Below are 16,494 nucleotides of genomic sequence, written 5' to 3'. Positions count from 1 at the left end.
AACGTCGAGTTCCACGACCCAGCAATTCCACTCCTAGGCATGTAGTCAGTAGAAATGAAAACATCCGTCCGTGCAAAAACTTGTACAAGAATGTTCTTAGAAGCATTATTGGTAACTGCCAAATGATGAATGGATTCACAAAATGGGGTACGTCCGTACGCTAGGATCTATCTCTCCAGCAATAAAAAAGAATAAAGTACAGATACATGAATGAATCTGAAAAACATTCATGCTAAGTGAAAGAAGCCAGACATAAAAGGCTACATAACGTACGGTTGCATTTATATGAAATGTTGGGGATAGGCAAGTTCATAGACACAGAAAAGTTGATCAGTGCTTGCTTATGCTGGGCTTCGAGGACGTGGGGGTGATAACCGAAGGGTACTGGGGCGGGGTGGGGGGAGTTCTGCATATCTGCGACCGTGGTAAAAATCACCGAATGGTACACTTTAAATGGGTGAACTGCTTGCTGTGTGAGTTCTAGCTCAACAAAGCCGTTAGAAAAAGAGAGAAAGAGAAGTCATGCGACCAAGCATTTCAACTACCAAGAGATCGAGAGCCCCAAACGGTGTTTTTTGGAGTCTCGGTGGCCAGCAACGTGGGGGCAGTCCACGGGCAAGCTTCCGTTTTCACGCGTGCAACATTCAAAACGGGGCTGTGCAGCGGGTGACAGAGCGGGGAACGTTCGGCGCGTAAGCACAGACCGCAGGCTGGCCCCGGTCCTTCCCCCGTACCCGGCGGCCAGGGTGTCGGGCGCCTCGGGTCAGCGCGCGCCCCTCCTCCGGCCTGAGTCACGGCGCCGCGGGAGTCCCCACGCGAACATGCTCCGCTGAGCGCGGCCCGGACGCCGCGGGCCCTGGGGCGCAGCGTCGGGCGGTGGGGCGCCCAGCGGCGCCGCCGCGCGCGAAGCCAGGCCCCCCAGCCGCACTCCCCTCCCGGCCGGGACCTCGCGGGCCGGCTCGCGGGGCCCGCCTCCCAGGCGCGTCCCGGACTCCTCGCGGACTGCAGCGGCGCCCGAGCCGTGCGTCCTCGCGCGCCGGCGCCCTGCCCTCCCTCCATGGCGTTTATCCGGAAGAAGCGGCGGGAGCAGCAGCTGCAGCTCTACTCCAAGGAGAGGTGAGCGCCGGCCCCGGCCTGCGGGCGGAGGCGGGGAGGGCCGGAGCCAGGGAGGGCCGGAGCCGGGGTCGGAGGCCGGGAGAGGGGGGCGGGGGGGCCCGCTCGGGGGGCGGGAGCCGGGTTTCCGGCCGGGCCCCGAGAGGTCGGACCCTGTGTGGGGACCCGGCACAAAGGCCGGGGCCCGGAGCATGCCGGGCGCTCGGGCGGGGGCCGCGGCCGGAGCCCGGGAGCCGGGTCGGGGCCGGGGTCGCGTCCCGGTCCGGTAGCGAGCCGGGCGCAGGTGGGGCCACGCGGCTCACCCGGAAGAGGCCGCGAGGGTCCCGGTGCGGACTCCCTCGCGGGCCCCGGCCCGGGACGCGAGCCCTGGCGTTCTCCGGAGGGGTGCGGCTGGCGGTGCGCGGGCCGGCGGCCTCCCCCTGTCCCCCCCGGGTCACCGGCGCCGGGTCCGGGCACTGCGTGGGCGCCGCAGGGGCGTTCCGCCAGGGCTGCCCTCCGCGGTCGGCGACCACCCCGCCTGCGCCGGGACGGACCTGGATGCCACGCTTTATTGCGCCTTTTTTTGTCGACTTCTTCAGACGGAAGGCCAAGGCAAGGGCCTGCCCGGCTCCCTGCCCTGCCGGGCCGCGAGGTGGGCCGCAAGAAAGGCCTTATTCTGCGAAAAGCCAAGGGCCACCCCACAAACGTGTTGTACCGAGCAATGGGTCTCATTACATACAAGACAAGTGCATTGGAAGGCTTTGCATTCAGACGCGAGGTGAGGCACAGCAGTCATTATCCCCAGATCCCAGCAGGGATTTGGGGTCCCGCGAGCTCAATCAAATGATCTCTGAGCGGCAGCACCCGTTTAGTTTCTGATTCTCCGCCTCCAAGGGAAGTCATTTCTAAAAAGGTCACTTCTGCCCTAAGTAAATTACTGGTGAGCGAAATAGCTTGCTGAATTTCGGGTCTGTGGTCTCAGGTGTCAAAAGGAACTGGGAACGAATTATTTTACGGTTGTTATTTTGATCGTGAGAATAAGTTATCTAGAAGTTCTGCTAGCCTGTCACGTTGTTGTGTGATCGGCGGTGGAAGGAAACAAGAATTTTCCTTTACCTTTGAAGGTCTTCCAGCTGGGCTAAATGCAGTTTGCATACGACAAATGAACAGGAGAAAAGCAAAGTTTTATGACTGTCCGCAGAGGCCCAATATTAAAATAGAGACCTAAAGAAATGACCAAGGCAGGCAGTTCTTTTACGTTCAGACAAAGAGACAATACATTTGTGAGGAATTGACAGGATAAAGAAAACAGGTGTTTGGGAGCTTTAATTAGTAGGGAATTCAAGGCAGAATTTAGGCTGAGGTAGTAGATTAGGGGGGAAAAATAAGGTTTGTTTCTACAGCTTTCTTGGCTTTAAAGACCCTATCTGTGGTGATAAAGATGTATTTTTGTTTCTTAGTAGGGAGGGTATTTCTCATTTGGAAGATTCTGTTCCTGATTTCAGGCGGGAGGAAGGTCTGAGTGTCCCTGCATTGGCTATTTCTTAAGTAACTTTTATGTAAAATATGCCGCAGGGGCACGTTTTGGGACAGCCTGCCCTTGGCCTCTACAGTGGACACCAACAAAGCAGATTATACATGGAAATACAGGTGGAGACTTTAAGGTTTGCGTGATCTTGCAACATCCACACCTGTTTTATAGGTGTTGATTTGATCCGTTTTGTCCAAACATTCATATCCTTTTCTAATCTATAATGTTGGCCTGGCCAGGATATCTGTAGGTTGAAATTTCATTCCCCACTGTAGAGAAGAAGATAAGATGTATCAAAAAAAAACATATCTCGGCTATGGCTTTCAAGAATGTTTCTGGTTTTGTGATTAGCCTTTTATCCACAGAAACACCTTTTTTTTTTTTTTTTTGATGTTTGTTTATTTTTGAGAGAGGGAGAGAGAGAGACAGAGTGTGAGCGGGTGAGGGGCAGAGAGAGAGGGAGACACAGAATCCAAAGCAGGCTGCGGGCTCTGGGCTGTCAGCACAGAACCCAATGTGGGGTTCGAACTCACAAACCATGAGATCATGATCTGAGCCAAATTCGGATGCTTAACCGATTGAGCCACGCAGGCATCCCCGGAAACGCTTGTTTTTTAAATAATGACTGGACCCTAAATAAAGTAACTCATACTTGTAGAGGCTCTTCTGACTTCATTTATAATGCTTGTTTCATTCGGAAGGAGCTTGAGTAGAGTTTCTTTGTTCTGTACCAACACCGTTAAGAATTGGGGGTATTCTGTATTAAATAGATGGATGTTCTAATTTGCATTGTAAGAACTTAGAAACCCTTGAATTGCCGTCATGTTCTCTGATCAAAGAGTTATTTGTAACAATTCTGTGACCTCTTTCATAAGAGGAAAACCTGTTTTCTTTAGATTTGTCAGTTCATTCAATAGCTGTAATTTTTGCTTAATTTGCTTAGTTTATACAGCTCTACAATGTCGCACAAATCTTAAAGTCTGCACTTGCCGTATCAGGAATCTGAAGACGTTGTCGCCATATATCTTAGAGTTATTTGGATTTTACTTGCTGACTGCCCACGTTTTTTAATACTCTGCTTTCCGACTTTGCAACCTTGGGCTGATGAGTGGACTTTAACCCCGAAGGTGTCCGTAGAGTACCAGTTGAATGAAAGGAATCTGTCTCACAAGCAGATGTAGGCTAGAACCACACAGTCTCTATAAATCTTAGAATTCACTCTGAAAGACAAGGCGATTTATTTTAAAGCAACTTCATTTCCGGGGTGCCTGGGTGGCTCGGTCGGTTGAGCATCCCGACTCTTAGTTTCGGCTCAGGTCATGATCTCAGGGTTCCTGAGATCCAGCCCTGTGTTGGGCTGTGTGCCAACGATGCAGAGCCTGCTTGGGATTCTTTCTCTCCCTCTCTATCTGCCCTACCCCTGCTCGCTCTCTCTCAAAATAAATAAACTTTAAAAAGCAAACTTTATTTCTGCACAGATTTTTCCTAGCTCATCCCTTTGTGGCAATAAACACCAATTAGCACAGTGATTGATATAGGCCATTTGCTCAAGCATACCCAAGAGAACTGTTTCTTTCCTTGGGACTCCTTCGGAGGTGACCCTTAATAAAAGGCCTCACCTCTCATGCTGCTTTAGAGATTTTAGATTTCTACCACTACCCAGTAATAACCTCAGAAAAGGAGAAACCTGAAGTTAGCATTTATTTCTTTTAGTATTAAATTGATGCTGCTGCATTTAGAGTAAGTGATATTTCTACAAAGATAGAAGCAGAGAGCGGTTGGGAGATTCTTGGTGGCTGAGACCAAAGCGGAGGCAGAAGAAATGGAGAAAAGTGTATGGATTTTACACTTAGGAGATGTTCTTAGGAGGTGGAATTGACAGGTCTTGGTGTGGTAGATTTCATGTAGGAGGCAACGGAGAAAGAATCCCAGCTAGAGTTGTCAAATAACATACAGGATGCCCAGTTAAATGAATTTCAGATGAATAATGAAAAATCTTTTAGTGCAAGTATGTCCCATGCAATATTTGCTACATACTTATATTAATTTTTTTGTAATTTGTCTGAAATTCAGATTTAACTAGGTATCCTGTATTTTTGTTTGCTCAGCCCGGCAGTCCTCCTCTCAGGTTTCTGGCTTGACCAGCTGTACAGTAGTACCATTTATTAGTCATGTTTGTAAAGAATGCTTTGGGAATTTTCGGTAGTGTATCAGAAAATGAAGAGTATCCTGGTTAAGATTTAGATGCCAGGAACTATATTGATTTTACTGGTTTTTAAAAATGTGTTGTCGGGGTGCCTGGCTGGCTTAGTCGATTAAGCGTCCGACTTCAGCTCAGGTCATGATCTCACGATTGGTGGGTTTGAGCCCAGCATCAGGCTCTGTGCTGACAGCTCGGAGCCTGGAGCCTGTTTCAGATTCTGTGTCTCCTTCTGTCTGTGCCCCTCCCCTGCTTGCGCTCTGTCTCTCTCTCAAAAATAAATAAACATTAATGGGAGGCCTGGGTGGCTCAGTCGGTTGTGTTTGACTGTTCGTTTTAGTTCAGGTCATGATCTCGCAGGTTTGTGAGTTTGAGCCCCACATCGGACTCCGTTAGTGACAGTGCGGAGCCTGCTTGGGATTCTCTCTCTCCTCTTCTTTCTCTGCCCGTCCCTGCTCACTCTCTCTGTCTCTCTCTCAAAAATAAATAAACTTAAAATAAATGAAATAAACATTAAAAATGTTAATTAAAAAATGTGCTGTTTAGGTCTTAATGAAGATCAGTGGAAAACATTTTTAAAAGACAACTCGTGTCTTTCTTTGGAGTTGTTGGAAATAACGCGTACAGTGGGTTAGCAGATGAGGATATTTTACAAACTGCTGCATTTAAGAGTTTTATATTTTAAGATTTAGGAGTAGGCTAACTGTTAAATATTTTTATCTTCACATCTAGAGTGGTATGATGGAAGAATAGCTATTTTTTCTGGGGTGATAAGGAAATTTAGATAACCTGAGGCATACTCTATTGGGGAGTCAAATTTTTCTCTAAGGTTGTACAGCAAATTACTTAGCTGTAGCTTACAAGCTGTCATTCTAGGATAAAACGTTAGTGATCGTGAATTCTATATTGGGCACACATGTTTCATTAATACTTTTACAGACCCTTCTTCGAATTCATCTTTGCCTCAAACATTCCATGTGTGTTTAATTCTCTTGGTTATGCTGATAACCAAATTTCTTGGCTGATATTAAATATCTTTTACTTCAAGTGTTATCAGTTGATTCTGTATTTATTATGCTAATGATGCTGGTTGAGAGGGCCAAGTGTCTTGCTGTACTCCTGTTTATTCTTTCATTTCCGAGACTGAGCATCCCATTCTTTCAGTATCTCAATTGGGATGTGCCCGGTGTTGAATTTGGAGACTTAACTGCGGAATCAGCAGTTAGAAGGCTGAAGGGTTGAAGGAAATCTGCCTGTGACTCAGAAATAGGGTGTGTTTTTCTCACATAAAAGCAAACAAAAAAACAGTGGGAGAAAAAATAAATGCTGTAAATATTTTGAGTAATTTAGAATTTACCTTGGCTTTACCCAAACTACATTACTAGCCCTTCACCTTATGCCCTTATTGCTGTCTGACATTAATTTCCTCCAAAATGGCTACCATTTAAGAAGACACAAGAGAATGCTCATACATTTTGAGTGGATTTGCTCTATGATTTTCATTAAGGAAAAAAAGTTTTTTTTAGATGTTTATTTATTTTTGAGAGAGAGAGAGAGAGAGAGAGGCAGAGAGAGGGGGGACAGAGGATCCAAAGCTGGCTCTGCACTAACAGCAGTGAACCCGATGCAGGGCTTGAACTCATGAACCATGAGATCATTACCTTAGCCAAAGTTGGACGCTCAAACTCACCTAGCTTCGTAGGCGCCCCAAGAAAATCTTTTTTAATTTTGTTTTAATGTTTATTTAATTTTGAGAAAACAGAGTGTGAGCAGAGGAGGGGCAGAGAGAGAGGGAGACACAGAATCTGGAGCAGGCTCCAGGCTCTGAGCTGTCAGCACAGAGCCTGACGCGGGGCTCGAACTCACAGATCGTGAGATCATGACCTGAGCCGAAGTCGGACGCCCAACCGACTGAGCCACCCAGGTGCCCCCCCAGGAAATTTTTTTTAATGTGATATAAAATGGGTATGGCCATTTAATGAATTCATTGCTTGTTTTATTTTCCTGTATACCATTGTGATTTCATCTTTTACCCATCAGACATGTAAAATTGTGATTTAACATTTATAACTCAAAAGATTTTGAAAATTATTTTGTTTTTTATTTTTAATTTGTGTTTAGTGAGTAAGGTCTGTATAATACTAATGCTTTGAAATTATTATGACTTAGATTATAGTCATTCTTCACAAACTGATGTGAGGTTGAAAATAGATGTACATTAATATTGGTATAATATCTATATATCTGTTATGTTAATCTTGTTAATTGTGTTTAGATCTTCTTTTTCCTTAATGAATTTTTTTTGATTGACTTACCAGTTACCGAGAGATGCTTCATGATGCAAACTTTGACTAATATTTCCATCAATTTTTGCTTATATTTTCAGGGGTTGTTATTAAGTATGTAAGTTTAAAATTGCTATCTTACAAAATTGAATCTTTAGTCAATATATGATGACTTCTTCTAGGAATGTTTTTTTTTTCTGTTTGTTTGATATTAATATAACTCTATCAGTTTTGTTTGGGTTATTTGCATTATATGGAATTTTTCTTTTTTTTACTTTGAACTTTTCTGTGCCCTTAGGTTTTAGACGTATTTTTTACAAATAGCTTTATAGTTGGATTCTTTAATAATTCACTTTTTAATAATTTTTGTCTTGAAGGATTAATTTAGTCCATTTATATTTATTATTGTACAGATATATTTGGATTTATTTTTATTTTTTATTTTGTTCTTTAATTTTTTTCTTATTTTTCCTTCATTTGGATTAAGACTCTGTTCTCTTTCATCTTTCCTGAAGAATATGGTAACTTATATATTCTGTTTCTGTTTTTCTAGAGCTTACCTTGAAATTTTAACATTTATATTTAGCTTAAGATCTGAAGCTAATCATTCTCTTACCATCCCACCCCCCTCCCCACCACCTTCCTAACAATATATGGACCTTGGAATACTTCTGTCCCATCCAAATTATAGTCTCTTATTGTCTAGTATTTTCAGTCTGTATTTTAAACCTATAAATTAGATTTTACAATTGTCTAGTTTATGTTTATATAGTTTTACATGCATGTTTACCATTGTCTTAGTTCAGCATTCCTTCTTGCCTATCATATCTTCCATGTAGAATTATTTTCTTTTTCCTGAAGAATATCCTTTAGAAGTTCCCCTAATGGTACTAAACTCTTCTTGTCTGTCTGAACATGTGCTTATGTTCTTGTTTTGGAAGTCAGTTTTGCTAAATGTATACTTTTGGCCCTTGAACAAAAGGGGGTTTGGGACACCAACCCCCTGCGCAATCAAAAATTTATGACAAAATCTTTGACCTTCCCAAAACTTAACTATTAGATAGCCTACTTTTGACTGGAAGCCTCACCAATAATAAACAATTGATTAACACGTATTTTGTGTATCATATGTATTATATACTGTATCCTTACAATAACGTAAACTAGAGAAGAAATGTCATTAAGAAAATTATAAGGAAGACAAAATACATCTACAATACTGTGGTATATGTATTGAAAAAAATCCACATGTAAGTGGGTCAGCACAGTTCAAACCCATGTTGTTTGGGGGTCAACTGTAATTTTCTCAGCATTTTGAAGACTGTGCAAACGAAGGGAGATATCCAGGGAATATGCACCTGACTTGCTGAAGCATTTTTTGGTGGAGGGGATCTCAGCTCCCAAACTAAGAGAAAAGTGTGCCTTGCCCCAAGGTACAGCTCTTAGCTACCTGGTAAGATCAGGCTTCAGACTCCAGGAGAAACCTGGACCCCATGGAATGACCAGGAGCCAGGAAACAGTAGAGCTGTGTTGTGATGGAGACTTGACTCACCATCCAGCTCAGCGTTTGTGGCTATGCGTTGGACTCGCCCCTTGTCTGACCTGACTGGGGCTGTTAAGCCTTGCACTTGAGCCCATATGATATGGCAGGATAGGGACAGGATTTGTTGTATTTGTGCCCATGGTTAAGGAACCACCAGCACTTTCCCTGGCATAATTAAGAAGCCTTGCGTTTGTCTGGACTGTTTGCCTTTGACATAGAAGCATAGTGGGTTTGTGTGGAGCTTTGCAGGAGGCTACTTTTTATTCTAGAGGAGACCAGCCTGCCACAAACCCCTATCATTTTTTTAAAAACAATTTTTAATGTTTGTTTATTTTTGAGAGAGAGAGAGAGACGGACTGTGAGTGAGGGAGGGGTATAGAGGGGGGAGACACAGAATCTGAAGCAGGCTCCAGGCTCCAGGCTGTCAGCACAGAGTCCAACGCGGGGCTCGAACTCAGGAACTGTGAGATCATGACCTGAGCCGAAGTCGGTCGCTTAACCGACTGGGCCACCCAGGCACCCCACAACCCCCTATCATTTAAGTCTGATTGTTCTTTGTAACATTGATTGTTCTCTGTCTTTTCTTTGGCTGCTTTTAAGATCTCCTCTTTGTAGTGCTTTGCTGTTTGTCTGTATAAAAATTTCTTTTTATTCACCTGTCCTGATTGGTATTTCAAAAGCTGAAACAGTTTTAGAAAATTTGGAGCCAGGCCTTCAGCTCTTAGAATATTACTTTTATTTCTCGTAAAGTCTCTTTAATATGTATTTTTCTGTGCTGCCTTGTGGACTCTTTAAATCTATCTTACAATTTACATTTTTTTCTCTAGCCTAATTTGCTGTCTATATCATTAGCTTGTTCTAATTTCAATTATTTTTAAATTTCTAGTTTTTTGGGGGGTCATTTATAACTGCCTGATCAGTTTTGATAAAAGTCTGTTTCTTTGTTATACTTTTGATGTCCTTCTGTTTCTTTAAACTTCTCTATTGGAGTGCTTAGATACAGGAAATAAGCTATCTGTAGCTTATACAGGTTTGATTGAATAGTCTGTTGCTTGTATTGAGCCTCATTCAGTAATTTTGTTCCTTATTTTATGATTTTTTTGATTGTGTCTTCTTGTTCCTTGGAAGCTTCTTCTTGGGAGTTCTTGCAGACCTGGATTTAAGGTGGAGTTTTCTAGAAAGTATTTGCGTTCATTTCTGCCTGGGGTGCTGGGAGAGACCACACTGGTTTGTCTGGAGTTTTATTGGGCTAAATAAGTAGTGTGAATTCTAGCCCCAGATGTGTATCAAGACAGGTTGGTGGTTTCACGTGACTGACTTTGTCCCCAGCCCAGCCAGAGCCTGGGTCCTACCATCTCCCTCTGGGGAAGGGTGGGAGGTGGTTTTTATTTCCATCCTTCAAGGGTATTAACTTTAGGGATTCTAGCTTTCTCTACCCCTGTCCCCCTTCCCACTGTCCCCTCAGGACACAGGGCATATAAGTGCAGGCTCTCTAATACTCAGAGTTGGGCAAACACCCAGGGGAAAAGACTGCTCCAATGCCTGCTAACTTCTCTCTTCTGAAGCTTTTCCTCACTTTCCCATCACCTCAGCCAAGCATTTGAAAAGAGATTTCAGTAATTGATCCAGCAATTTTAGAGGCTCTGTACTGAGATTGTTTCTCTGGACGTGTAATCTGCCATAATGTCTGAAATGGGATTCCTGCTGATTTGTGTAAGCCCGGGTTTATTTAGTAAATCTATAAACCCGCTGGTTAAGAAGAGGCTTGAGGTAATCTAATTTGTCTCCCTCCCCTCAATTTTATAGTAAAGTGATTTGACTAAAAGTCTAATGGCCAAGTCACGGCTGAACTAGGGCTAGAAAAGATACTGTCCTATCCAAGCCCATCTCCTGTGCCACCACAGCGTCCTGTTCTGTTTTAAAGCGAGGTCTACTTATTTTTATGGTATCTCAGAAATGTAGAATGACTGAGGAACGATCGAAGCCTGATGTACGTGGCTGTTGGTTAGCATCTGTTGTCCTCGGGGTAATCCACGGGCTGGTGGCATCAGCACTGCCTCAGAGCTCCTTGGGAAACGCGCGGTCTCAGGCTGTGCCCGAGATCTCTCGCATCTGAACCTGCACTTTAACGTGATCCCCGGATGATCGCACACACATTCACGTTGGAGAAGCACTGTTCTAGAGAACAGTAATTAAGTATTCCTCTTTTTCTTTTCTTTTCTTTTTTTTTTTTTTTGGTTTCTTTGAACTATGCTTCTCTACAGTTTAGGGAGTGCTCATGGAGCATCCTCCCTTGATGAGGAAATTGAAAGTCTTCGAGAGCGTAGGTGATAGTTTTGCCATTTGTTCTCGAAGGTAGTTGAGACTTGAGAGCAGAAGTGACTGGCTTTACGGATGGTCAATGAAAGGGATTTCGATATCTGAACCATCTTGTCCAGGAAGTAACTGCATCTCACAAAGTCAGAGGAGAATGTAATTTCCTAGAGTCTGGCCAAGGGCTAGAGTTTTAAACTGACTCCCAAGGGAAAGGATCACAAGGGCAGATGAAATGGTGATACTGGTTACACTAGAGGACAGCAGGTAGGAGATGAAATGCTACTCCAAGGAAGAAGGGGCAGTAATTTACATGAGAAAACAATGGGTTCAAGACCTAGAAATAACATTTAGTCACACAGATGTCTCTGTGCAATCGTGTGGACCATGAATGATAAAATGAGTCAAATTTTATTACAGAAGATGATTAATGGTGTGTCTTCGATGGTGCTGAAGCTTGGCAGGACAGGACTCCACATTGGAAACTAGTGCTGAAAAGCTGCAGAGCTATACAAAAGGAAAGACCTGTCAGGAAGTGAGGCAGTGCACCCGAATGTCAAGAAGTACAACTGCAGGGGAATCCATGACCAGAGGGGGGAAACACCCAGGGAACTTAGTGGAAAGAGGAGCGGAGATCATTGCATTCACTTGTTATAAGGCACCTGAGTGAGTGGAAAAAAATGGCGGATGTGTACCTCATGTAGATTGAAAACAGGAAATAGCACCCAGAAAATGACAAGAGACCTTACTTAGTCGATGCTTAGTGAGATACAGTTATTGCTTCTTGAGTTTCCTTGTTGAAATGTTGATTTATCTTAAGACAGAGAGCTTGAAAACTATGAAATTCTGAATATTAAAGAGAAATTACTTAATTAAGTAGCAGTGCTGGAAACCTTCAGGAAAAGCAGTCCATAGCAAGTTATTTGTTGTTGAAGCCCAGGGTCGGGATCAAGAAGGATTCTGTCATACATAGAATCTAGACTTTTAGAAGACAGATACTGAAAGTTTCAATGAAGAAAAAAAAGATAGACATTTTTACTGGACTGTTCTGGAATGGATATTGATCCAGAAAGTTGTGAAACTGTCAAAAATAAAATTCAGAACATTCAGGCCAAATGGTCTTTGGTAAAGAGTTACAGAAAATCAGACAAACAACTAAACATAGGATGGTTGTACAGGTAGTGTTCCTCTGAGCTTTAATTTTTTTTAAAAAAATGTTTATTTTTGAGAGAGAGACACTGCACAAGCCGGGGCAGGGGAGAGAGAGAGGGAGAAACAGAATCCCAAGCAGGCTCCAGGCTCTGAGCTGTCAGCACAGGGCCTGATGTGGGGCTCGAACTGCGAGCTCATGACCTGAGGTGAAGTCAGATGCTTAATCGACTGAGCCACCCAGGCTCCTCTGAGCTTTTATATATATATAATATATATTATCTATATATATTATATATAATATCTATAATATTCATATCTATATATCTATATATAATCTATATATTATATATATTATATATATATAAAATAGTGTGTGTATATATATATATATATATATATATATATATATATATATGGTGTGAAGCAGGAAGGGCAACAACCAGGGACAGTTTAAGAGGATGTCACAGACCTGCACAATTAGCAAAAAGAAAGTTAAAGCCCCAAATGGGAATGAGTGGTGGCTTTAAAAACTGCTATAGATTAAAAAAAAATTTTTTTAAGTTTCCTGATGTTGAATTTAAATAACCAGGCTGCTGCCTAGGGCCCAGGCCGCTACTGTAAAATTGATTTATAACAGAGAAAGTGGTTCTTATTTTGTACTCTGTCATGACACGAACCTTCAGACTGAGAGTGACAGAATAAGCCTACCTAAGACGGGTGAAAACGTGTGCCCTCCCCTGCTGTAAGCTGCTGGGAGGGTTGGCGTTTGGGACCACAGGATCGTTTCCGTGATCTAGGAACTTTGAAAGGTGCAGAAAGAGCATACGTGCATAAGCAGGCTTAGTGCGACTTCTAGATCAGATGGATTGTTTATAAACCACTAGAAGAGGAAGTCGTTGCCACCGGTCTCTAGCATGAATCCACCGTAAAGTCACATCTTGCGCATCTCTTTTGACAGCATTCTGACAGGTCAGTCAGGAACACACAGTAGATTAGTTCATCTGAACTTCGTCAGAGAATAAGGTTTGTTCTTGTGATGTCTTTTAACAGAATCAAGAAGGGAGAAATTAATGTTAGTGTGACAGGTGGGATGATATGTGTGTGAGTGACTGTATTCGGACCGTCAAATGTCTTATTGGGGAAACGTTTCTAACGGTGAGTCAAGGACTGTGTTCTCGCCTCGTTTGTTGAGCGTTTTTCTTAACATCCTCGTTTTCGGAGCCATTTTAGGAAGCTGACCCAAAATGCCCAGTTCAGTTAAACCAGCTCTGTAACTGGTAGGGGCACTGGAATCTGGCTTAATCCAAGATGGTGTCAGGGTATCCAGAGTAGACATGGCAGATACAGGACTCTCGTGCCCCTTCCTGTGCCCATGCACGCATCACTGAGGCCTCAGGGCCTTTTCTCCCATTGAGCACATAACATAATTCTCCTCAACACAGCGAAGCCTGTTGTACAGCTCCAACCGAGAGTACTAATCGACTAGAACAATCTTCTGGATCCATCGTGCATACTGTTCATCAGTGGAGTGTTGGGTAGGGGCTGAGTGGGCATGAACACAAGGTTGCCGTCAGGGCTGCCTAGGGTGAGCTTATTTTATGCTATTGGTTAAGTGTTGAATGGTATCCTTTAAAATTTAGGTGACGTGAGGATGGGACAGCATCTTTTTCAAGAAAGTTAAGTTGCTGAGTGAGTGAATTTATCAGGAGAATCTGAAGAGCCCACCACACCTCTGTAAGACAGTTTAAACTGAGGAATCCCAGGGGCAGGGCCAAGAGCCTCGTAAAGAAATCATTTAAAGTTATATAAGCGATTTCACAGAACCTTTTCCTCCAGGGGATGTGGTTTAAAAGTCATTGTTCAAAATACCACGAAACCTTATTGGAACCATTTTTACCTACAAAAATTTTAAAGCAGGCATAACTAAACCCTTCAGTAGAGAGAAAAATAAACTCAGAAAAATCCCTTCATCCTTTAACTTTAAATAATTTGGTTCTGTCCCTTTACCATGTGTTTTATGTTTCTTACAAAGTATGAATATTGGTAAATTAAGCAGGATACAGGTTACTTAGCAAATGATGACTCCAGTTCTATAATGGTTGATACTATTTTTTTTAATTGTGGTAAAAAAACACATAGCATAGTTTTACTGTCATAACCATTTTCAAGTGTATAGTACAGTAGTGTTAAGTATGTTCACATTGTCGTGCAGCAGATCTCTAGAACTTTTCCGTCTTGCAAACCGGGAGCTCTATACCCACTGAAAAGCAAGTCCCTGAAAAGCTGTTCTACTTTTCCCTTTACCTCCAACTCCTAGCAACGGCCATTCTGTTTTTTTCTTGGTGAGAGTTTGACTACCTCAGATACTTCACATGAGTGGAATTTTGTAGTATTTGCTTTTTTGTGACTGGCTTATTTCACTAGCATAATGGTTCATCCATGTTGTAGCATAAGACAGGACTTCCTTCTTTTTGAAAGCTGAATAATATTCCAGTGTATGCATATATCCCATTTTCTTTATCCATTCATCATTGATGGACATTTAGGTTGTAAACAGCGCTGCAGTGAGCCTGGTTATGCTCACTTGATACCTTGAGGTCCCCTTTTCCATTCTTTTGGATAAATACGCAGAAGTGGGACTGTGGATTGTGTGGTAGTTCTATTTTTAATTTTTGAGAGAACCTCTACCCTGTTTTCCATGCAGCTGCCCCATTTTACATTCCTGCCAGCAGTGGGCAAGGGTCCCCATTTCTCCACATCCTTGCCAACGTTTGTTTTCTTCTTCTTCTTCTTCTTCTTCTTCTTCTTCTTCTTCTTCTTCTTCTTCTTCATCATCATCATCATCATCATCATCATCATCATAGTGTGCAAGGCGATCTCTCATTTATGGTTTTGGTTTGCATTTTCCTGATGATTACTGATATTGGATATCTTTTCATATACTTTTCAGCCATTTGTATATCTTCTTTGGAGAAGTGTCTATTAAAGTCCTTTGCTCATTCTTACATTGGGTTAAATTTTGTTGTTGAGCTGTAGGAGTTCTTTATATATTCTGAGTAGTAACTCCTTACCAGATACATGGTTTGCAAATATTCTTTCCAGTTCTTTAGGTTGTCTTCTCATTCTGTTGATTATTTTCTTTGCTGCACAGGAGTTTTTAAGTTTCACGTGGTCACATTCATTTATTTTTGCTTTTGTGGCCGGTGCTTTTGGTGTCCTGTCCAAGAAATCATTGCCAAATCAATGTCAAATGATCTTTAAAAGTGTTCCAAGGCCACACAATAAAAAAAAAGACAGTCTTTTCATGGGGCACCTGGGTGGCTCAGTCAGTTGAGCATCCAACTTTAGCTCAGGTCACGATCTTGGAGTCTGGGAGTTCGAGCCCTGCGTCGGGCTCTGTGCTGACAGCTCAGAGCCTGGAGCCTGCTTTGGGTTCTGTGTCTCCCTCTCACTCTGCCCCTCCCTCGCTCACACTCTGTCTCCCTCTCAAAATAATAAATAAATATTTAAAAAGTTTTTAAAGAAAGAAAAGGACAATCTTTTCAACAAATGGTGCTGGGAAAACTGGATTTCCACATGCAAAAGAATGAAGTTGGGCCCTTACTTTAAAATCGCATACAAAAATTAACTCGAAATGGATTGAAGGCCTAAAATGCAAGACCTGAAAGTACAAAACTCCTAGAAGACTTGGGGGGAAGCTTCATGACACTGGATTTGGCAATGATTTCTGCAGATCACTTTGGGTAGTATGGATGTTTTAACAATATTAAGGATAGGATTATACGTGTATATATGTTTATTTTTCTTTTTTAAAAAACTTAGTGTATAATATAATTATTCCACAAGCCTGTACGTTACTCGGTGCTCATCACAGGTGTATTCTTAAATCCCTTTTCCTATTTCAGCCACCCCCCACCCCCTCCCCTCTGGCAGTCACCAGTTCTCTGTATTTGAGTCTATTTTTTTCTTTCTCTCTTTATCCTGTATTCATTTGTTGTGTTTCTTAAATACCACATATGAGTGAAATCATATGGTATTTGTCTTTCTCTGATTTATTTCATGTAATTCAATACCCTCTAGATCCATCCATGTTGTGGCAAAGGATAGGGTTATATTTTAATAATTATGTGGAAGAGCCGATTGTCTATGAAGGTTCTTTGTGCTTCATAGCAATAAAATTGTGCCATTGTCTTACTAAAGATACTTATCTTATTTTACCTTTTCTCTTAAGAGGAGGAGTGGGGACCAAGAAGGGGAAGGAAGGATTATATAGCTCTAGCCCAAGCAAAGGTTTTTAGGTCATTAAGACACAAGCTAAAAACAAGGGCCAAGGTAACTAGGAAGTATGTCTCTGATTTAAACCTTCGTGGAAATTATC

General features: G+C 42.6%; 1 protein-coding gene across 1 annotated transcript in view; it reads left to right on the top strand.

Annotated features, from left to right (window-relative positions):
• Window positions 1-796: 796 nt before the first annotated feature.
• Window positions 797-16,494, top strand: part of NSMAF (neutral sphingomyelinase activation associated factor) — a 63,073-nt gene continuing 47,375 nt past the window's right edge. Inside the window, exon 1 of the mRNA XM_043601123.1 lies at window positions 797-1,116. Coding sequence (XP_043457058.1) covers window positions 1,058-1,116 — 59 coding nt within the window. The 5' untranslated portion in view covers window positions 797-1,057. The remainder of the gene's footprint in view (window positions 1,117-16,494) is intronic.

Source organism: Prionailurus bengalensis, chromosome F2, assembly GCF_016509475.1.
Source record: "Prionailurus bengalensis isolate Pbe53 chromosome F2, Fcat_Pben_1.1_paternal_pri, whole genome shotgun sequence".
Taxonomy (NCBI): Eukaryota; Metazoa; Chordata; class Mammalia; order Carnivora; family Felidae; genus Prionailurus; species Prionailurus bengalensis.
This window is presented reverse-complemented; position numbering and strand designations above follow the sequence as displayed.